This window comes from Plectropomus leopardus, chromosome 6 (genome assembly GCF_008729295.1).
Source record: "Plectropomus leopardus isolate mb chromosome 6, YSFRI_Pleo_2.0, whole genome shotgun sequence".
NCBI classification, from domain to species: Eukaryota; Metazoa; Chordata; class Actinopteri; order Perciformes; family Serranidae; genus Plectropomus; species Plectropomus leopardus.
Window position 1 is genome coordinate 20,700,987 of NC_056468.1, and position 24,513 is coordinate 20,725,499.

The 24,513-nt window shown below is 39.2% G+C and overlaps 1 protein-coding gene across 3 annotated transcripts in view; it reads right to left on the minus strand.

The window, feature by feature from the left end:
• Window positions 1–24,513, minus strand: part of pdlim5a (PDZ and LIM domain 5a) — a 72,321-nt gene extending 47,808 nt beyond the window's left edge. For all 3 annotated transcript variants that reach the window (XM_042487562.1, XM_042487561.1, XM_042487560.1), the window contains exons 1-3: window positions 24,408–24,513; window positions 23,660–23,920; window positions 5,020–5,171 (exon numbers count right to left, since the gene is read on the minus strand). In XM_042487562.1, the coding sequence (XP_042343496.1) occupies window positions 5,020–5,171; window positions 23,660–23,758 (251 nt within the window). In that variant the 5' untranslated portion in view covers window positions 23,759–23,920; window positions 24,408–24,513. The remainder of the gene's footprint in view (window positions 1–5,019; window positions 5,172–23,659; window positions 23,921–24,407) is intronic.

Below are 24,513 nucleotides of genomic sequence, written 5' to 3' on the forward strand. Positions count from 1 at the left end.
TTAAAGAGATAGCAGATGTCAACTGAGTCAATCAGAAACCATTGGCCTTGGAGAATCCATCTCCATTTGCCTTCATGATTTCTTTTAGCTTCTTTCATCTTTCTTTCTTTCCTGTTCCTGCTTCTTTCAGTACAATCGCCACTTGCTTGGTAGAAGAGCTCCATAAACACATACTGTCACTGTCTGACCGTAAAGGCTCCAGAGTTCATGAACCAAAGGTGCGTGTTTTGAGAGCTATTTTTAATGGAACAATACAGACAGCATTCCTAGACAAAAGGAAAACTTTAGCAAAGATTGAAGTTAACTAAAACAACAAACACCTCAGATGAGTTGCAGTCATTTCACCATCACTATTAACTCTCTTACTGCTATTTCAGTTATGCAGGAAAATCTAAATTAATCTAAAAGAAACCTCCTTCATCACAACTTATTGTCCATATAAGGTAAATTAAAAGAAGCCAAATTCAATCATTGTATGTGATAGTGATTTTGAAAGCTTAAAGAATCTCTCAGTCACGCTGTGATAAAGCGACAGACTTACGGCCGTGTAATTCAATTTACATAGCACATTGCCAGACACTCACTGCTGTAGCCAAAAATAGCTCTGCTCTATATGCTGAGATGTAAAAGTGAAACTCACGCAAATCATGAACAATTTGTCTGTGCGCTCAGCGTATACAATAGCTGTGTTTCCAACAAAATGAGATTGTATGCATGGCGGTCGGGGACAGCGGGGGGTAGTTGTCCCTTGATGGCCGGCTGCAGTATAGATCATGTAATCCCGCTCCCTTTATGTTGGCAGATGGGACATGGATTAAAAACAAAAAATTATAAGTACCTGTCAAATAAGTTTTTCCCAAATCCAGTTTCCATTATTTTACATTGTTCTGATGTGTTCATTTTCCTGATAAGTTTGGCTTTAAGTAGTTATTTATTACTATAAAAAAAGGAGTATAAACAAAACATTTGAAAACTGTGCGTGCCAATCAGTGGAGCTGTTTGCGATCGGTCGAGGCCCTATCTGGTGTTTTGCCCTCATTTTTGTACAGTGGAAGTAAGTGGCAAGAATACGCTACCAGAAATGTTCTGTGTAACCATAAATGAATGGTTTATATATTTCAACAGCGCTCCTAATGAACGGTCCAGCTCCAAAAGTAGAAGATCCATTTGTGGCAGCAGATGTTTTACTTGGGGTGGACCGCCACAAATAAATGAATGTGTGGGAAACCCTGAATAGTCTGAAATTCTGAAATATACAATGCAGCAGCAGCAAGACTTGTAAATAAAAAAACCTGTGATGTTAAAAAAAATAATGCTGTTTTTAAAAAGGAAACCCAATTGACAGTATGACTGCCAAAAGCTACACCAGGAGATTTTTTTTAAGTCACAAAAACATCTTTAATCTGCTGCTCATCAATTTGTTTTGTTTTGTTTGTAATGCACAGATCTCCCTTTGTTTACTTGATCTTTGAAACTGCCTTAACACTAATCAGTTCAAACAGTGCTGGATGAATGGAACAACAACATCAAACTTAAACTGATGTTATTTTGGCACCTGATACCTGCTCTTTTCCACTGTAGAAATATAAAGGAAGTCTAACAGACAGCTAAATGAATGTTGGTGTGCAATGATTACTCTGGTAACCATGGTATTTGCATTCATGCATTTATCTGGTTTTACTTTTCAGGTAATAAATCCCGGTTATGTTCCAGTTAGTGCCAAGATAATTTGGCCTTCCCTCCATCTGCCATATCATCCTTAAAAATAATTATAACCTTGACAAATTCAGCTTCATGTCAGTTAAAATTCTTTTCGTAGAAACAGCTATATTTTAGAGCTTTTCCTTGTCTTGTCCTTCACACATCTGCTGTCCATCTCTTCTCCTCATCACTCGTTTATTTGGAAAAGGAATAACAACCTGTCTCCTTTTAAAATACACACACACAGACGCCACATGCATTGTTAACATTTCACTGTATTTTCTCTCTGTTATCATTCCAGTTGCTTTCTGACCCAGTGACAAACCCAATCACAATGTGCAGGCAGAAACGAAAAATGAAAAGAGAAGCGAGCGACGCCTATAAAAACTAACAGAAACAAGAGAATAGATTGGTTCTTTCCATTACGCATGTAAACCCATTAAAGTCCAGATGCTGACCCAGGCATGACTCTTTTTGAATATACAGTATGTCTAACTCACAGTGCCAATGAGTGCCAAGCAACAAACAGAAAGAGGCCTTGAAACTCTTCTCCTATTTCTTATTGTAAATGGAGTCTGGAGAAGGTGCAGGGATTACTGTCAATCTTCTGGACCGTAAAGTATCCCAGTAAAGCAGAAGCTGGAGCCAGCTGTCCCCAAAGTGGCTGCGTGGTCACACAGCCTTAATAATATAATACTGCTACTTAATGAAACAAGCCGTTCCATGTGTTTCCAATAGGGCATGAATCAGTGCTCAAAGGGCTTATGTCTGCCACAGACACAGAGCAATGCAAAACAGAAAATCATTTAATTGGTCCACCAAACAAGTGCACCCTTACATGAGATTTGTTTGGTTACACTGGCACTTAGCAGCTCTTTTGGCTTAATGAAGTAATCTGAAACAAACCTCTATGAGAGATAGAAATCTGGCACTGCTTATCACTGCAATTGAAAACCATAAATAGTGAGAAGACTAATGAATGTTTACAGAACAGTTTGGGAAAATATGCTTATTTGCTTTCTTGTCGAGAGTTAGATGACAAGATCTAAAGTATACCATTTTTTCCACCATAATTAGCATGTGTATGCAGGTTTTTTTAAACACAGAAAAACCTGCAAAAAATAGGCTGTCGACTACTTTTCTATAACCATTAGACTAGTACATTGCTCCACAGCAGATGACCATACCTTTCTGTTGTTTTTTAACTAGTGTGTTACGTTTGAAGTCACAGACAGGACAGAAAACAGGTTAGTAATTAGTAGAAAGCAGCAGTGAAAATGCTTGCTGATTGCTTCATTTTACCTATTCAGTCTCTTCTTTAAAATTGGTGCTAAGTAAATTGGACTGATGTTTATATATTGCTCTGGCAGAGGCTGAGGTTTTTCCTAGCAGCCAGCCATTGCATCTCGCTGGCTGATAAATGCTGCATAGTCAGTTGAATCGGGAGTGAATGTCGATTGTAACCCTTTTCATTAAATAACAAGGTTAGCGGGAGTAAGTTACATTTTTATGCAGTAGGTTTTTTTGGACGTTATGTGATGGATTATTTCTAGGAAAAGCTCAGTGACTTCCTGTGGTGCAGCCAATTTTTTTTTTTTTTTAATCTTTGGATAGAACCAGGTTACCTGATAACCCCTGTTTTCAGGCTTTATGTTAAGCTAACTATGCTAACCATCTCCTGTCTGTAGCTTCACATTTAACTAACAGTAGAATAGTTTCAATCCAACAATGTGATTCTCGCCAAGAAAGCACATACGCGTATTTCCCAACCTGTCAAACGATTCCTTTAAGAGAAGATATATAGTGTGCCAGTCATAATAATAAATCAAATGTTTGGCAGGTTTCAGTTCTGTGAGGAGTCTTGCAAAGCAGCACGATCTTTCGCTATACGCCAAACTTTAGATGAAGCACTGAAATGTTGAATCTATTAGTCGTCTCATCCATATGTTTTATTGCAGCTTTAGGGAGACCAACTATATAAGCAGATGCATGTGTGGCAGTGTTGTTCCACTATGAAAACCATAGCCAAACTACAATGTTTAAAACTAATTATTGTAAAATTCAATCATCACCTTTTGTGATGTTTTAGCATGCTCAGAAAGGCCGCACTGTGTAAGTGATACAGCTTAAAGGTATGAATCAAATGACTGCTGGACAACTGGTTGTATCTTACACATCACTGTCAGCAAAACTTGTTGACCTTCTTCACATTTAAAACTTTTTCCATCCATCAGAATGTGAACTTAACTTTGACAAGCAAATCATCCATTGCCCACTTTAGCTAAGTGTTATGCCAAGACCTGCTTTACTCATCCTAAAAAAGGATCTGATCAGTCTCTCTTCAGAGGAACCCACACACTGACCTTGAGCTACTATAAGCCCTGCGGTATTACAGTATGCGTTCTCTGCCACTGGATACAAATTAAAGGACATGCCCAGTTAGCCTTAAGCGAGGGGAAGGGGAGAGAAAGATGAAAAGTCGTTGAGGGAGAGCAGAATGTAAAATCCAGATATGCAGATGCAGATGAAGAGACAAAGCAAAACACACAGAGAGAGAAACATAAAGTAAGCATTGTATGACTTCAGTTAAGTCAATTCTAATTGAATGTGAAGCCAAATTAATTAATTTGACCTCTGTATTGTACTGTATGCTGGTAATCTGCTCTTTCTCTCATGATCTTGAATCCAAAAGAGACAAGTGTAGAGACCTTGAACATCTCACAGTCTTTAAATGAAAACACACGCATGCCTACAGGTGCTGCCAAGGAACCGGACAATTCAAACCACATGAGGACCAATATAAAGCCTCTCGCACACACACACGGCAACACAACTGCTTGTGATAAATCAGCTCCACTGTACAACAGGATTCCTCCAAACAGTGAGGAGTAGGCCTTGGGGAAGGGGGGTGGTCCACATGTGTGATGCTCTCGCTGTGATTTCAGTTATTCCTCTTTCCTTCAGGGAACGGGAGATCAGGCAGAACTAATGGTGTTGCTGTGTGTTAGAGCTAAGATTAACTCCTACAACAACAGTGAACATCTGCCTTTATATGCGGGATATCTGGGGTTCAAAGGGGAAGCATGGACTGTAAATCTGATGCAGAGATGGGTTGTTTGGGATTGTTTGAAAGGGAATGTACAGATCCTGTGTTGTCAAGGAGACAAATGGCTTCCCAGTCACGTTCACACATTAAATCATTGTAAAGTGAAGCAGCTTGGTTTCAGTTTTTAACACACACACACACACACACACACACACACACACACACACACACACACACACACACACACACACACACCCCAAGTGTGAGCTTACTTCTGCAGGGTGAGGCTAAGGTTGCCAGTGCAGCTCTTGATCTTGTTCTGGGCCTCCAGGTGGTTCATGCCCTCCGTGGCGATGCCGTCAATAGACAGAACCATGTCTCCAATACCAATGCCACCTTTAGCCGCCTTCCCGCCATCTGTCAGCTGCAGAGACACAAAAACCACAAACAGCTGAAATTATCTGCATCACAGTCGGGATTGTTAAATAGGACACATTCACTCTGTATTTATCACAGGATTTATGGATCCATTCCATTACAGAAGTATTTGGGCAAAGCTAATGAAAGACCTGGTCCTCTACCACATCATGGAGGGTCTACTGTACATCCAATGATGTGTGTCTAATAGGCGGAGCCTTCATCTTTGAGGTGCCTTTGTTTCTTCTTTATGACCTGCTGTCATACTGGGCTTACAGCTTGTTAGAGAAAAGAGAAAAGTTCCTAAACCACAGCATGTGTGAGAAAAAAAGATTGCAACCTTAATGCAATCCTTGTGTCCGAATTCTCCACTACTGTGTGCAGCCATCTCTTGTTGGTAGATTGTGAAAAGAAAAAGATTTTTCTTTTCTAAACATGCATGCACTGAAGATGTATGAGAACATGAAATGTCTGTTTTACAATGTCTGATTGACTGAACATTAAAAAATGAAATTAGATCAATATGAATGCCGCAGTAAGAAGTGGAGGCTAGATTTTAATTGTAAGTATTGCCAGAGGACTGCTAATTTTTTGATGGCCTGAAATGTTAAATTCCTGTTTTTCCAAAAACATGCCCAAATGGACTGAAAGCCCACTTATCTAACAGCTGGTTTTCACAAAAACAAACTTCCATTGTTTAGAAATCTTGTTTCTCCAAACTCCAACTTCCTGCAGATAGACAACCCAGGCGCCAAAAAAAATGTGTGCATTGTGCATTTCCGTAAACAAATGATACCTTGCATTTGTCAACAATTCTGTAGTAAATTTGTGGTTATGTTTAGGCACAAAAACTAAATGGTTATGGTTCGGATAAGATCATGTTTTGGCTTAAAACACCCACGCTTGGTGGCAGAAAAAGTCGCTGGAAAAGCAGGGACGAGTGGGGAAAAATCACCCGCGTTCACTGGCTCAAACGCTACTGGAAAACACCAAGAAGAGTCTGTAAAAACACCAGAGATCTGTGGCTCAAACGACCTTCAGAAACACTGTAAAGGTCAAAACACCCGGCTTTGGTGGCTCAAATGTCGCAGGGAAAGTGAAACTGACTGCAGGGGAGGTGAATTTTAAGAGAAACAATACTACAGTGCAATCAGCATTTATTTTGGGCATAACTAGCTGTCGGAGAAATTGGCTTTCGGTCCAACCGGACATTTTTTTGAATAACTGGGCTTTGGAATTTTGGATCATCTCAACAATGGCATGGCACCCATTGCCTTCTGTATGTTCAGACCGTAGCATATGAACTTGACAAGTAGCAAACTGGTAACAAGACCATATTTAGAGTTTACAGCCAAATTTTAACCACAGCAGTGTAACTAAGAGGATGATGTTTGTTTGGCGTTTGTATGTCTGCTAATTAAGCTTAACTTGACACACAGTAAGGATCAACTAAAGTGAATCTCTTCCCAGTAAAAAGCAATTATGTCATTATTCTCCGTACAAAACGCAGTTAAAAAGGTGACAAATAGCTAATGAGACAACACTACACATACCACTTTTATTGGCTTTGAGGAAACAACAATTACAAGCCAGACATCCCATAGTTTGCACACACCATAAACTATGCATATCCGCCACTTGTATCTGGTTTCCGGTGTCTGCCGTGATTTTTGAGGTATGCTTCAGATATCTGCATCTAAACAAAGTTTAATTGCTGCACTTCTACTCTGAGGAAAGCCGGTTAATATGAACCAGATTCAAGCCGCACAAAGGAACTCATGTTTAACAGCACGGTTGGTATTACATACCAGCCCTGCTGTTCAGCATGGCTTCAACATGCACAGATACTGTACTTTATCAATTCTGTCTTGACAGAAATGTTAAATATATAATTACAACCATCCTAGGGGAAAAACTGTAACGATTTCCACACCCACAACTGCCGTTTTAGTCCATCTATTTGTGAGCAATGCTCAACAGATTTTGTAAACAAGTGCTGAAGAACAGTTGCAAGGCAACTAACCACTTAACAGGCACACAATTGGGCCTGAGTCCACACACTGAAATAAAATCAAAGTAAATTAGATTAAATGAGCTATTATGTGTTCTATATTTATGTGTTGAAACTTGCTCTGTTTTCTTCTTTGGAAGCTAAAGTTGTGTGTGCTATTGAAGTACATACAGGTTACCTTAAAGATTATCTTGAATTTTAAATTTGAAGATAAAAGATTAAAAAAAAAAGAAGAAGAAATTAGTATGACAGAGAGAAGAAGAAGTAGTAATCCCCCTCAATCATCACTTATGACTAACTTGAAGGGTGTGGTGGTGTATTTTTCTTCTCCCTCTGCCTGTGTTCTCTTGTTTTCTTCTTATTTTCTGTGTTCAGGACGTTTATGGGTGTGTACCCCTACAGCAGAGAAAAGGTCGGGGCTTTATAAAAAGGTAGCAACCAGCCGCCAGACCGTAAGCAGCAGGCATCAGAGAGACACACTGCTGGGGAAAAACACAAATATAACAACCTGAACACCAAAAGAGAGTGAATCTGGAACTGCCTTTTACTTTCACTGACGAGTGTGTTTACAGACGGTAACAATCATGCATAGTATACTTTTAACATAGATGCAAATACAAAATTCTTATCAATTAAAAAAAAACAACAGGAAAAACAAATCAATTATGTTTAATTCCTGCTCAAATACCAGGTAAAGAGACTTTTCTTTACTTCTGAAAGTGTAATTTCTAATCTGAAATACTGTACATCTGTTAATGCTTTTTCACTGTCACCAACAGACAGGGCAATACATTGTGGCAGCATGTGTCATATAAACCAGAGCCATTCTTATCAGTAGGCTGAGGGAGGACAATGACAAATTTGGATATGTGCGTAGGCTGTTACACACTGTATCTCTTGTCTTTTTCCCATGACGGCAAAGCACTTTGTGAAGATATCATTACAAAAAATAATCTTTCATAAAGGTTATTGATATATTAATTTTGTAACGATTTGGGGGGGGGGGGATTTGTTTTATGTTAAATAAAATGGGACTTGGATATTTTATATTTAAATCCTTAGAGAACAAAAACACCTTTCACTGTGCTCTGACCATTCTTGGTCACGCAGAGGGTCCGAGTGTGTCCAAAAGGGGAGTGAGGTCATTTGTTTCTTCTGACACAGTGAAAAAGGGACCACACAGACCACTTCACTGAGCACACACATGCACACAGACCACTTCTGTGGTTGTTCAAGCTATGAAGTGGACCATACTCTTACCCTCCATATATCCCTTCAAATGCAGCTATTTGAATTTGGAGCTCCTAAAAGAAAATCTGTTTCTACTGAATGAAAAATGACAGTCCAGGATGAGAGAGTGTGATGTGGGTTTAGTCGTCTTTGGTGTGTCATGTCCGCCTCTGTGTCTGTTTCCTCTGCCTCTATCTTTGTCACTCTCTCTCTCTCTCTCTCTCTCACACACACACACACACACACACACACACACACACCAAGACAGACAGACACAGGCAGGGCTAATAAAAGAGGCCCTGCACCCGGATTAGTGTTAGGGCTCTGTGGCCCCAACCTTTTATAGTCATATTAGCCCAACACACGCAACATCACTCACCACCACTCATAACCACAGAGGGCAGGAAGAGGAGAGTAATGAGGGATTGACTTGACACTGATTATAAGTATGTGGATGGAAAGGAAGGGAGAAACATAAGGAAAGGACAAAAAAAAACAACAAGTCCTCGAGCCAATACGACCACATAAGTCGCTTCTCCCTACTCTACTGGGGGCTACAACTTGTGCATGACCGTTAATGGTCACAGCATGAAAATAACATTGAGAAACCGTTGCAGTTACACCAAAATTTAGGGTTAGGTTTAGAAAAAAGATAATGGCTTGGCTTAAAATAAGGGTTTTTATTACGAACGTAATGTGACACATCTCACGTGTTTTACATCACATATCAAGTGGCATACATTGTTACATTGTTAACATACCTCAACACTGACTTTAGGTTTCACACTGGTCTCCTGGATGAAAGTCCTGTGATTGTTTGACACAACCACTGTAGAGCAGACTTAATCATTCTGCAACATCTGACTACCCTTTACAGATACGAGAGGTCCTGCCAAACAATTTTGGAGAGAAATCTCAAAACTTCCTGCTGCTGAATCTTTGGGCTTTTTCTCCTGTGTGCATTTTGACCCATTTCAAGAGGTATGTTCATGCTAACCACTCTGGCACTGTTATGGACCAAACGCTCACCACAAAATATGCTCCCCCCTCAATCAGTGCTCTGTTTCAACCACCTACACACACAACTGTGAGCTCTTTCTCCCAACATACATACAGAAACACTCAGCTTTTCTCTGCATCAAAATAACCCGCATCTGTACCAGAAAGCTTAGTTTTGAACATGAGGCCATACAGACAGAGAATAAAAAAAGTTTTTTTTATTTGTGCTGAAAGTGTTTAATCTTTAGGTCTTCATTCCAGATAAGTCTAAAGAAACTGTTTGCACTGGCAGGAAATCGGTTTCCAAAAGCTAACATTTGTTTTCAATCACTATGATTAAAAAGATTTCAGCGCTCAAAGTAGTTTCACTTTCATATCAAAGAGAGTGCAACAAATCATTGAGAAAATCAGAAACAGATATCTAAATAATCTGTCTATGCAACAAGCCAAGCCCTTCAAGTTTCCTAGGGTATTTGATTTATGGCTGTGTTGCTTTGGCTATGACAGAAAACAGCAGCTTTAACACTATGCACATATTCACCAGAGACAGTAATACCGTACATTTACGCACATTCATGTTTATCAAGCACACTCTCTGACAGCAGCTGAGCTCTGCTCCAAATGTGCAGGGACATCCGTGAACACTTGACCACGACTTATATTAATAACCTTCCGATGGGACAACAATACCAAAAACATGAGCCACCAATACCAAAACGTCCCATCAAGTGGGACAATTACAACACGTCAGACTGGGGCTTGATCTTACAATATGAATTGACACCAACAAGAAGAGTGGCTTAACTGGCCTGAATTAAAATCCTTGTCTGAAAATTTGTAGACACCAAAAGCTTGCCGTTAAAGGGTAACTTTGGTATTTTTCAACCTAGAGCCTATTTCCCATGTTTTTGTGTCTAAGTGACTAACAGAACAAGTATTTTTGAAATTGGTCCAGTATGGCATGAGAGGACTGCAGCCGGCAGCTGCACATTGGGCTGCAATGTAACCACTCTGGGCAACTATGCACTGGCAACCTACATCTGCTTAAAGTGCATGTTTTTTTTTTTTGTTTGTTTGTTTGGTTGGTTTTTTTGCCATTGACAGGCTCAGATTATTATTCTAAGTGTCTCAGAACATTGTGGAAAGGATCCTACAGAGACAGAGTAAGACTCTTTCTGTTTAAGCAGAAACAGTTCCAGTATCACCAAACCTAACAGACTCAATTTAAATAAACAATATTTTAACATTTCAAAGTAAACTTTATTTAGTCAACAGACACAAAATTTAACTTAAAAACGCCAACTTGGTTCATCTTTCCACTGTTCAAACAATCATCAGCTTTGGTTTGGATCCGCCCAGTTTGATATTTGAAAAATGCTACACGCTAAAATTACTGTGCATTTAGACTGGTGGCTTTGCCCAAACCAATTTCAGGGCTGTTTCTGGTTAAGAATAATCTTACTCTTTAACACACAGGTCTATCTCTGTAGGATCCTTTCCACAATCTTGCCAGACACTTCAAGGTCCTTAATTAAATGATAAAATTATTGTTTGTAACCCTTAAGAATGACACATGCAGCTTTTCTGATCTAATGCCCCTATTGATTAATATATATATATATATATGGCAAAGCTATAGTTAAGGTTTGGTTAAATTTAGGCTGATAAAACAATTTGGTTAAGTTTGGGGAAAAATCATGGATTTGATTAAAATAAGTATTTGTTTGCGGGTAAAAAAACATCCTGATTTGGGTTTAAGAAACTACTTTTTTAAGGTTAGGGGATCTTCATCACTTTGGTCATAATAAGAACTCCTTGGTTAAGGTTAGAGAACGATCATGTTCATGAAGAAAAAAAACACTGACTCTCAGTTGAAAACAGGAAATAAAAAGTCGTCTCCTGTGACAAAGTCAAACATTTTGTCGACCCAGCAATCCACCCTAGTGGACCTTAACAATATCACACTACTTCTCTCTGCTCCCAGTGAACAGGAGTCATTATTCTTGCAGCCGCTTGAGGGTCTGCTAGATGGAAGTTATTGCCAACTTTATAACAGTATCATATGTTAAAGTCTGTGTTTTTCAGCTGTTAATTCGTCTTCTCTTTAGGCAGCCAAAATGAAAATCAATTCTTCATGCAGCTTTAACTAAATGTCACAATTTATGAAAGCTGTAATCTGCCTTTACACGCTGACTTTACAAAATACCTGATATTCAGTATTTTCAACCACCTCTGTGAAAAAAGTCCATGCCTCATTATGTATTCATGCAAAAGTTAAGGGGTCAATATTGGTGTCAACACTTATTCCAAAGAATGAGAAAAACACCTGCAGTGTGTCAAAGCCTTCACACAGATGAACTTAACATTATGCTTCCAGCAACGTCAGTTTTCAACACATACGCTGTCTGATTTAAGTGCTCTGAAAAAGTAAACTGGATCCAACACACAGCAATAAAGGCGAGCTGGAGTGCTGAAACATTGTCTGGTTTGAACATACACTGACCAGTTTGAGTGCTTTGAACAATGCCTGCTTTCAGCACAAGCAGTGACAGAGATGACAGGCAGATGGTTCACATCACGCCAAGACTGAAATGCTGAGAGCAGGAGACACGAATACCCAGATTGTTCCTTGTAACTAAAACATCCACAAAGCAACTTCCATATGTCAGCCGTCAGAAATATTTATTTCGCTCAGGCCAGACATCCAGGGGGTTATCTTTTAGTGGAATCCTTCATTACAAGAAATGTTTCTTCAATGTTAATTTGAATCCAAAGCAGGAAAAGAAAAAGTCAACAAGAAACAATGGAGTAATACTTTTACTTTTTACTATGCCCTTGATTTATTTGTATTAAAAACATTACTGTTTATTGGACAGTACCTCAATTCTAAGAGTAGTATTAAAATTAAAATGTGTGCAGAAAAAAGGGAAAGACAGCTCCAGTGCTCTGATCTCTTAGCAACAAAGTAAACTTCAAAATAAGGACAAAAATACTTATGCGAGGAAGCACAGACAGAGTTTGAAGGGATGAGATAGAGTGGAAGAAAGAGGTGAGTGAGATTTATAAACAGAGAGAGATGGAAAAAAGTTAGCTGGGAAAACGAAGAAAGTGCAGGAGGCAGAAGCTGGGGCAGACATCATCTCAACCAAGTTGTATGAGCACCAGTTAACTCATATTAAACTGTTAGGTAATGTTTCACTCACAATTTATGCTCCTGAATGAGGTAAATCATGCAGTTACATCAGCTGCATCATGGAAATACCTGAAACAGGATCTAGTGTTCATCCGAGAAAATCCACTGCTCCGTTTCAGCTGTCAGAGTCTGATTCAACCAGACTGATTGCTTTGGGGTTAAAAGTTCCTAAAAATGATGATCACATCAAGACTCTAAAGCCTGTTGCAAAACCAATATATCGAAATGTACAGACCACCCTATTTGCTAGCTTGATGTATAACAACACAAAAACCTGAAAAGGGATGAGTACAGTATGAGTATGGCATAATACTACAATACAAAGTAGAGAATGGATAGAAGAATAAAATAGAGACGCCTGTTCTTTACAGAAAATGCAGCGCTCCATCTGGGAGTTAGAATCAATATAATGTTTACAGCAAGTTTTTTAAGATCCACTTTTGCAAAGTAACAGGAGGCCAGTCACAGCAGCCTTGTGCTGGTTAAGTGTACATGGGGGCGTTAGCAGGATCTGCGGCTTAGGACAGACCACAGGGGATCCTCCCCTGAAGGTCTTTTTTTTAAACCTCTTTTTTTATGTTTTTTAAATTTTTTAATGCACTCTGGCATCTTGTTTACATTTTGAGTACAAAAAATGCCCAGTGTGAATCATTTTTTTCTGTTTTTTAATGCATTGTCTGTACATTTTAAGTAATGCACCAAAATTCATGCATAGCCCTCTTAATCATGAGCCAGTAATTTATGTATAACCCAATTATTTTTGGAAGGCTGCAATCATGTGACGCTGAAAGAAGTAAAGAAAGAAGCTGTCCTAAGCGCTTCAGTGAGGAGGCAGGTTGGGGCGGTGAATGGGGCACAGAACACAGGACACAGATGTTCAGAACTGTGTTAACTTTGAGTGAGTCCTGAGTCAGTTTTAAGGTAAACCTAACCTCTAAACCTAACCAAAGTAACTTTACTTGCTTAAACCTAAAGACATCCAACCAAGTTTCTTATCCTAAACCTAACCTCTGCATCTTTACATTAAGGATGTAATTTTATTTGTGGGGTGCCTACTCATAGGACATCATAGGAACCATTGTGTGCACATATTCATTGGAATCGCTGTATGAGGATATGTTGATTATGTTGATTAGAAAATGGTCGGCGTGCCACCCAGCACCCCATCTTGTGGGCCAAAAACTGGGCATCACTCCTCTAAATGATTGCATTCCTGTAACAGTATATGCATGGCGTGTGTTTACACATGTGTACCCATGCATGCACACTCCTATGCTGGCACATGCACAGACATACTTTCAATTTAATGAAAATAGCTTGTCTCTTTCCCTGAAGCTGTGTGTGCACCGATGTCTAATGATCACAGCCTGACTTGTATGTTAATGCTACAAACTTTAATAAAAAAAGGCTATATCGGACTGAGTTCCCATAGATAGCTCACTGCAGCTGCAGCTGCCAAACCCCAAGAACACATTGTACACATTAACCATAAAGCTTTGCACATGAGATTGAGAATCTGGCCAAGAGATCTGCCATTCTTACAAGAAGCCTCCCTATTCAAGCATAAGCCCACTCTGATACGAGCTGATGGAGAACATTATGAAGATTAAACTGCTCCTGTTATTAGTATATCCACGAAAAACTCAAATGTTTCCTCTGATATGGGTTTTCAAAATAACTGTTTCACTAACAATAATAAATTAAAGATCATGTCCAAACAAGTGTTGAAAAGTCAGCATAGTGTGTCTTTTCTTAATCTAATGACACTAAAATGTATGCTCAAAAGTAAAAGCTAAGCAAAAGCTAAAAAGGTGCCCTGTGGAGTTTTCTTGTAAATAAAGATTGTTTGCATTTATTGTTACTCACCAACACACATTGTGTGCATCAGTGAGGCCTCACACACGCGTTGACTACATTTCCCTCCACTGAAAACATTTGCTGCTGAGCCCATTTTTTAAAAAAGTTTATACCCTGCATTGTTAACATCCGTGTTTAGTTGCTCACAGTCTTCTTCTTTCCTGCTTTTCTGGCATTGCTGCTTTTCTTGGCATTTTACTGCCACCTGTAGATCAGTGTTACCGTGACACGATTGACAGGAATGCATATACATGTGTAGCACAGCGGAGACTCACTCCCAACAACACTGCTCCATAACCCTGCAGGTCAAGAACTCCACAGGGTACCTATAAGTCATTTTAGGAAAAACTAGACATCACTAACCATGCAAGTAGTAGACAAGGCAGGTCAAGGAAAAGTGTCCACACCAACAAAATAAACTCTGACACCCTGTCACAATATACCTGCTGGAAACCATTAAAACATGACATATTTATGAGTTACACGGTATTCAGGTATTGACGGGAGGATGTTTCCTTTACATGGAAATGAAGTGAGTGGTTATAGATGTAACAGAGGGCTTTATTGTAAAACTACACACAGGACCAGCATCAACAAATCTGCATGACATTATTTTGCGTTGTAAAAACTAACTGCATTTTTGTAAACTAGAAGCGAACAAGCCAGCTTTCACAGCCAGACTCAATGATGTGATTGTCATGGTGCTGGGGGACTGAGCATTGGCAGGGCTGGTGAACACACAGTCAGGAATACAGCCATATTAACACAAGACTGGATTGTTCTTATTCCATATGAACGCACTGTGTGCGTCATCAGTGGCACACACTTACAGAGGCTGTAATTAATCCAAAATGCTGGTTTTAAGTTTCAGGTTGTATCATGTTTAACTTGTTTATAATAATATGTGCTAATAGGAACACTATGGTCAAAAATGGAAACCTTGCCAAAAAAACATTAAAATGAGTTAGAACAACAATTATTTCCCTATTTTCTGAAAAAATGATGTGAGTGTTATTACTCAGTATGCTTTTAATCAAGTTGCAGCTCTGAGAGTGAGAAATTCATCCAGATCCAGGGATGAAAACTGTTTGCATGATTGGTAAGGCATGAGTTTCAAGGGGTTTCTGGTCACAGTGGCAGTTGAACAAAGAGAGCGAGATGCCTCATTGCAAACAGAACAGTGCATGCAAGGTCTCGAACCCTCTTATTGTGCTACAAAGGGGCTTGTATCTTTTGAGTTTTTGGATCAAAATTTGATCAGAATTTCAATTTTTCAATTCATCACTTAACTATTTAAAAACAGTTCTTTTCACCCCAAATATAGTATTTTACCTCAACTTATTATCTATTTGTATGCAAAATATACAATAATATATATATATATGTATATATATATCTAAAAGTCACATTTACTTTGTTTTTCAACCCTGAATCCTAGAAATTAGTTTGCATGTTACTTAACGGCTTTCTTAATTATGTGTGCAGAAATTTAATCGCTGCCAGAATTATATTCAGAGATATTTCTCTCAGGTAACAAAATACTATATTCATATATCGCATATGCCTCAGCAGGAGGTGGCTGGGAAAGATGGGAGGTGTGCAAATGGCAGATCCTTGACACCAGTAGTTCAGGTCCAGGCCCCTGTATTAGATCTAGGCAACAACAGTGCTTTGGTTAATATTAGGAAAAGATTGTTATTTTGGTTAAATTTGTATTTTAAAAAACGTAATAACAAGAACTTGTTGTCCTGTCTTATGTTTAACCAACAAATCAGTTTGGTTAAGTTCAGGAAAATATTGTGATTTTGGTTAAATGTTAATAAAACAGGCAATAAATAATAATGCTCTAGTAACTATGACTGGATACTTTATTGCAAGATTGCCTATTTTGGTGGAGAACAACTGAAATATATTGTCAGTGAACATTTTGCTGATGAGTTCAGTATCAACATTTTTGCAACTTGCCAGATACGGTAATTAGCACCATTCCTTTCCTTCCTTTGCTCTGCACGATGTTTCCCTCAAATTAGTTGCATGTAAACATAATTTTGAGGAGCTAGGATGAAAAGTTGAAAATCTGATGAACCAAATAATCAAAAAATTGTAAAATCTGACCCTCTGAGAACTTTGGTTTGTATGGCAGACAGTAATAAAACATTCTGGGTAGTTTTGTGGATTAAACTTAACCCAAACAAGAATATGAGTCAATTTTGAGTAAAACCAGAACCTCCCAAACACTTTAATATTCTCTGCTGGGTCAGATTTGACCCTGAACATTTTTTAAAACACCATCAAAAATCAAATAAAATGATAACCATTGTTTTTGTGACTATAGCTATTCCGTTAAAAACAAGTAATATCTATGAGACAGTTTAACTTTAGAAATGTCAAATTTAACCCAAACACAACAGAAGGGTTACAAGTGAACCAACACTGTGAAGTAACAGGAACCACAGCCAGTTTTGTCCCCTACTCTGCCAGTAGGCACCAGACTTCAGTGTCTAGAGTCCTCTGAACAACGTCCAAACAAAACATCAAGAGCAAATACCTAAAAGCCGAAGAGGAAAGAAGATAGCTACAGCTGTTGTCCTTCTATTGAACTCCTAACCCACACAGTCATAAACGTTTTTATTTCAACCTATATTATTATGAATAAAAATGATACCAGCCATGAGGCCGGCAACCTGGGAGGAAGACAGAGGAGACGTGGCCGGATAAGCAGCTACTGTGGAAAAAACATTATAGCTGCATTAAACAATAGGGTATTCAAGTCTCGTCGTTGTGAATTCACTGCGGTGCATGTTATGACCTGGCTGTGCTTGACTACCAGGGTCATAAAAGATTTTGTGGCCTTAAATAATTCTGTTCATTCCAGTTACACTAAATCAGCATCCTTTAAAAACTTTTTATTTGTATTCTTAGTGTCTTTTATATGTTGTCATCATGTCCTTCCCCCGAAAAGTTTGTTAACTATGTAACATGAATCATCAAAATGGCCCTTAAACAATCGTAAGACATTTCAAGTATGAGTTTGTATGAAAAACAAGACAAGGATTTTGGCTGCTGAAAGTATTTATGGTGTGGTTTTCTTTTCAGCATGGTTCCTGTATCGGCACTGATGGGACTTTTTACAATGGATTAGTCAGTCCATTACCAGTGAAGACAAAAATGCCTCAGTGAGTTCACCAGAAGGACCAGATAACTGTCAGCATCAATCCAGAGAAACAGGAAAGTTTTCAAAAACTAATCCCTTTCTTTTCTCTCAATTTATTACTGCTATAATGGTGCAAACCAACCTAGCAAATACTTATTGATAACTATTAAAATCAAAAGACTTGTTCCTAAACAAAAAGCCACAATAACTGCAAATCTTGAACGTCAAATCTCACATTTCAAGGAGTGCAAGATTAATTCTTGCGCTGCTGTGAACTCAGAGAAAGTCCAATCTATTACATTGTCCAAATACAACAAGTCTGCGCCAACAGGCACACACACATCAGCACTGACAGATTGATTTGTGGGGGAGGAAATGATAAGTTGTTGATTCTGGCTCTGGGATTATTTTACTAAGATAGATAGATAGATACTCATAGGGAAGCATGGGACTTGTTTGATTAAGATGGATTTAAGTATTATTAAGTCATACAGAGGAGCTGTCAACTGGCTCTGGTAGTCTGAAAGGTTAAGGCACAAAGTAACCAGCTCCGCAGCAGGTTTGAGGACTGGACAGTGATGCAATGTGAGTGTAAATACTGTAAGAGGAGGAAATAGAGGCGGAGAGGCGGAGAGGCATACAGACAGAGAGAAAGGCAGATACTATGTACAGAACTTAACAGTCTTTGAAATAGACCCATCGCTGTGGTCAGTTGTTATCATCGCCTGTTGAAGCGTCTCTGGGGAGACAGGAAACAGCCATCGCTGATGCATTTCCAGGAACTGCATTCTTCCATGAAAAGGTTTTAATATAGATTAGCTCTCCAGTCAGCTTCTGTAGTCACAGTACAAACTTTATCATGTGTGATTAACGCTTCTTAAAAACAAGATATTTCTCAATAGAGCTCCAGAGGAAGGATTCATCCAGTGATGACATTTAGATGCATTATTAAAAAATCCTTCTAGATGTATAACTAGAATTACTAGGATACTATTTTACCAGAATTGGCAGTTGTATTCCTCTGTGAACCACTGAAGTTGCAGTTACAGCTGACATCCATGTTGGACCAGACTCACATGTTGCCATGACAGGTTACAATGCTTTAAATATGGATGTTGTTCCAAAGAAGCTACAACTTCTAATACATGGATACTTCATACACATGTTCAGCCCGGGAGCAAAGATACTATCAGCACAGTTTCAAGGTGGGCACCCAAGATTAATGTCACTATTTCAGTGACAAAATGACTCCCATCGTTTTCCTGAGTTATGACATTGAGTAATGGCCAGAAAATTGTTTTTTCAGTACATTTTGATGAAGCTGACCTTTAAATTTTTGGATATAAAATGTCATCAAAAGGCAGATGCCTCTAACTCATGTAAAAGTACGTTAGTGCCAGATTTGAAGATATTCCCTTGGAAAAAATGACACAGCCGAGATCACGGTGACCTTGACCTTTGACCACCAAAATCTAATGATTCATGACTGATTCCCAGTGGACGTTTGTGCCAAATAAGAAATAAGAAATTCCCTCAAATGAATGGGACAGACAGGAAACCCCAAAACATAATGCCTATGGCTGTTGCTGGTGCAGAGCCATTTTGCATCTAAGATGTACTACTGCTATGTACCTGTATGATAAAACAACATTAAATAACAGAAATAAAGGAATTATCTCCCTTAAAATGTTTAAAAAGTCTAAATTTACCTATCCTTCATAATGTCACAGTGTGCACTTTGAGTCTCTTTAAAGATGCACTCAACACCCAAGATGCCCTCTGGTCAATATTCAGTTAAGACCTGGGAGCTCTTAAAACACAGATAGAGCTCAGAGGCCTGCCTGCCTCATGACTCACTGACCTGTGAAATGACACATCTATTTTCAGAAGCTTAATGCACAGGCTCCCCTGGGCTGCCTTCCCTTAAATTATTTTAGCAGTGGATCCTGTAAGTGGGCTGCCCTCGGAAAGGTTTAAATATTGATTCACTGTGTTGTAAATTTAACTGGGAAAAGAGGGCAGCTATTTTCTGTCTCTACACATGAGGGATCTTGACGTTGGAAATCCTTTGATCCGTAAAACAAGTAAATGGATTTCACAATAAATGGTTTTAATGAGGATTAACGGTAACTGGAGTACAGGCTATTTTCTGCGAAATCTTTTCAGCAGCAAATGTCCATTACATAGTTGCCACATAATTTGACAAGGTAACAAAGCAGTCTGGAGCTTATAGTGCCAATCATGTAGGTAAACTATTACAGCTTCTGTTACTCTTTAAGCCTATCAACAGTCATGTATCTTTGAGGAAGACCCCTACCTGTGTTCTTACGGAAATCCATTCTGACTAAAAGAACAAGCATGCATATCCAGCTGTTTTGCTGTGCGTTGCAATGTATGACTGTATACAGAATTGTTTTGAAAACAGGATATGTTCAAGGTGCTGCAGGCTATCAATAAATATACTTAAGTAACTCTTAGCAACCTCACCCTCTCACAATGCCTACTTTTGCAAGAATCTTTCCTTTCTTCTCCAAATATCTCCTTTTATGGACTACGTCAAACTGGGTTACTGTGGTAAAATGTTTCATTGGCACTTTGAGAAGCAGCACCGTCAATCTTGGCCTGTTATAAAACTGCTTTTTGACACGGTGAAAAAAAGCAGATCAAAGAAGCAGTGAGGAAAAACAGCAGTTACTGGGCAGATAGCTCAGAACGTACAGTTGCGGTTACACCTACTCGACCCTATGATGCAATACGGGCACAATGTGATAATACCGTGGCTACGATTTGTGCCGCAAACGAAACACACAGTATATCTACGTACGTATGGAGCTTAGCAACTGCAGCTGTTAGGGTAAGTGTGGTTTGGCAGAAGTGCTGCGTTCCCTAATAACCCCTTCTTAGAACCAAGTCCATGGTTGGACTGGCAGAGAGCAGCGTGTCTGGGATACACAGCAGAAACACACAATGGATAAGGACGTGTGTGTGTGTGTGTGTGTGTGTGTGTGTGTGTGTGTGTGTGTCAGTGATCTGTGGTCAGACGTGCAGACCTTCATCACCAGAAACTAAATTTAATAGGTCGACTAAGGTTATGGTTTAGTTTGATTCTTGTGTGGGCTGAAAACTTTATTGTTTAAGGGAAGTGAGACGTAAAATCTACTGAGATAGAGAAATATACAGATGCAGGGGCAGAGAGAGAGAGAGAGAGAGAGAGAGAAACAAATAGGACAGTATGAGGGGATGAAGGCATGGTAAGAATGAGGAGGCCAGAGAGGCCTATCTAGATGGATGATCTGTTGAGGGACATCATGAGTTTGTGTCACATAGATTGTCTGTCATCAGTCCTCAAGTCACCCTTAGTCCCTGTATATAGTGGGAGATTTATTCCCATGCACTGCATATCAGTATCACTGTACATTCAGTTTCATGCTGCCACTCTCCTTCTCTATGTCCTCACGTTTCTTTCCAAAGACCCAAAGTTAAATAAAGGCCACCCTATACTCAGTTTTCCCAAACCAGATGCACTGCTGTTCTGTTAAACAATATTCTTTTTTTACGCTTCGAAAAACTGCCACGTAATACAAAACAATATGGTATGTAAATAAAGTATTCAAAACTGTGAACCAAAGGGATATGACAGAGTTTGAATTTTTGTGTGTGCAGAAAGTTTTTGTTTACACCTTTTGCTGCACTATTAAGGAACAATCGATGGCACAGAAATAGAAATACATGATCAAAATGTGTTTTTCTTATGTTTATGTCTAAAATATCTGACATTGACTATACTGACTTGTATCAGGGCAAAGTTTGTCACTAGAGTGTTTTCACATTCCTATACTGAAGGGGGCGATGTCAGCATTTCCCTACAATCGGAGATTCAAATGCACGCTGGGCAAACTAGACTGTATACATCACTAATATGAAAGCCAGTTGCTTCCGAATGCAGGAAACCCTTGTGAGCAGAGTTTGCTTTAGTATAGTGAAAGTTTTGACAGCAGATGTGGTAGAGTATGCAGTTTTTGGATGCAAACCAAACCCTGAAGTTTCTTTACACTAGTTACCAAAAATCCCATCAGAGCAGATATTAGTGTATGTTTTGTAATTATTAATGCTGTGTCAACCAGTTAGCCTCGAAGTTAAAAGACAACATAAATAAAAGAAGCCAACACATCTGCTAGTCTGATTTTGGTGCACAACAGACTCCTCATCTGAGCCTGGGTCTGACTGAGGCTCAAACACGTACTGCTGAATCCCTCCAATGTTTCCTCAACACTAGTGTGGGCTGAAAACTTTATTGTTTGCATCTTGATGCACGTTGCTGTTCACAGGTAAACAAGCATGAGTAGCGCTGGAGAATGTGTAAAGCAAAAGCAAAACCTGCTGCAGGCAAATTTCTCAATGAGGGAGAAAGAGTAGCTAGATCTGCTTTGAGCTCTTCAGATGTCAGAAAATCATGTTAAACATTAGTATTTTTATATACTTTAAAACTGAATCTGTCTTGAGAGGAACTTTAGTTGTTATTTCACTTTTGACTGATTAAGTGAAAAATCACTCATTGAAGTTGGAATTTCAAGACATGACCAGATCCTAATCTGGATACACCCATAAATATAGAAGCATCCTAAGTCATATTATCCACTTACACTTTGTGGTCTTAAGCAGACCTAACAAACATTTACTATATCAGCACCAAAAACTGCACCAGCACTTACACAGCACTCACACTCCTGCCAACGTCTTGAAACCGCAAACCATATAACTGTCATTGTGATACTGCAGTAAAGGTCAGAATGAACTGCTGAGACAATTATAGTTTAGGTGCTGCCAATTTCTCTGGGAATAAGAAAACATTCACTGACCAACATCAACATTAATTTCCATCAATCATTTAGAATTTTTTTTTGCGCTGCAGAATTTTTTTCTTATAATTTGTTATTTCAGATGTGACAGCATCCACATATCAAAATTCAAGACTGCCAATACAGAGCTGCTTTTAATCTTTAGCTTGTCCCTGTCTTTTTCTATTTCTGTCCTCTGTCTGTCATTTATTTTGTCTCTCAGTTATTCAGATAGCGTCTTCCACAATTTTGAGTCCATGCAAAATGTGTGTGTCTGGGAGTATGGACTCCCAGACACACACTCACACACATACACAACTGTGGTAAGAATTCACATGGCTTCAGTTAGTGGGAAAAGTATCACATCCAAAGTAATAACACAAACATGGCAACCCAAAGCGGCCCCAAGGGGGATTGGCACAGGACCTGGCAAGCCATTCATCATCAGTCTCATGTTGCCAGGAGTCTGTACACTGCCAGGTCTAGTGATTTGTGTGTATGCATGCACATGTGAATGAACTGCATGTGTGTATGTGTGTGCAGCGCATGTATGCTTTACTGTATTTTGTGTGTGCCAATGAAGCTGCACTCTCCAAGCAGAACGGAACAGAAGCTTGAGCAAGGGATTATCAGTTTCAGGATCATACTTAAGTCAAAGTGATGAGGGAAACATATTTGTGTGAGCTTTAACGTGTGAACGAACAGCAGACTGGGAGGGCAACAAGAGGTAATACTAGGAGTAGACACTGAAAGGCAGAGAAACCAAGGGACCATCAAGTTACTTGTTCAAGCAGCCGGACTGAAGCCAAGATTTGTGTGCGCCAGAAACTGTGATTGCGTTCACTACAGACACTCAAACATAAAGTGGAATGCACAGAGAGTGAGAAAAGGTTTCCTGTGTGGTCGATACATGACAGATGGCATATGATTCAGTTGGGCTATCACATGTGTGGTAGTGGCGAGGTGGTGAAAAGATGGACAGGAGGATGAGTGAGAGAGGGGAAGGCAGAAAGGGAATCAGTTTTCATCTTTTAAATTACTTATCAGCCATGGGGCATTGCCGGGATGCCATTCTGCAGCTGCACTGTGATGAATGTATGAGGAGATAAAACAGGGATGTGTGCTCTTATCACATAATAGATGATACTACTTAAGAGTGTGTTGGAATGGACGTATTATCATGTGTCTGTGTGTCCATTTGTTTTAGTCTTACCCTGGAGATGGTGAGGGGCATGTTGAAGTCCTTCCCTCCCTGCAGCCTGAAGCCCCAGGGGGCAGGGCCTACGAGTGTGACGCTGTAGTTGCTGCTCATGGTCTCCTTGATGATGTCAAATGCGTTCGGTGCTGAAGTTACTGACAAGCGACGATGTTGTTGGTAGGAAAATATGCTGTAGATCACGTGATATTAGTGATGTCACCAGGTTGTGATGATAAGAATGTCGCTATGGCTCCGGTTGGGATTTTGTTCCAAGATCTGAGAGAAGATAAGAAGGAAAAAGCATACATTAGATTTGTTATTGTGTGGTTATATAAGACAAAGGAGGCGAGAAGAAACATTTGGTGATGGAAGGCAGGAGAAGCCAAGAGGATGGTGCAATGAGAGGAGACAAGAAGCACATGGGAAAAGGAAATTTGAAAGATATTATCCAATGTACACTGTATTACAGCCACTGTGAGTAAACACGCAAAAAATACACATATTAAATGTGAATTTTCTTTCTTCGTTTATATTTAACAAATTATCAAAATTTCATTATTCAACTGGCTGCACACTAGTAAGCAGGTAAAATAAAAACACTTACATATGCAAACACTATGCTGCAGCAGTTCAGTTCCATTAAAACACTAAAAATACCCCCCAGGACACCCTCACAGGGGACGATTACATAGCTAACATTAAAATAAGTGCAGAAAATTTCCTACCATTTAGTGCAATTATATTGTTAATGGAAAGGCTGTACCTCTTTAATGGAAATTCCAGAGAGGGAAATAATTCCTTCACAAGCAGGTAGACAATGTAATCCCTTGTCTCCCCTTGACTGTCCCCTTCCCAGCAAACACACTGTA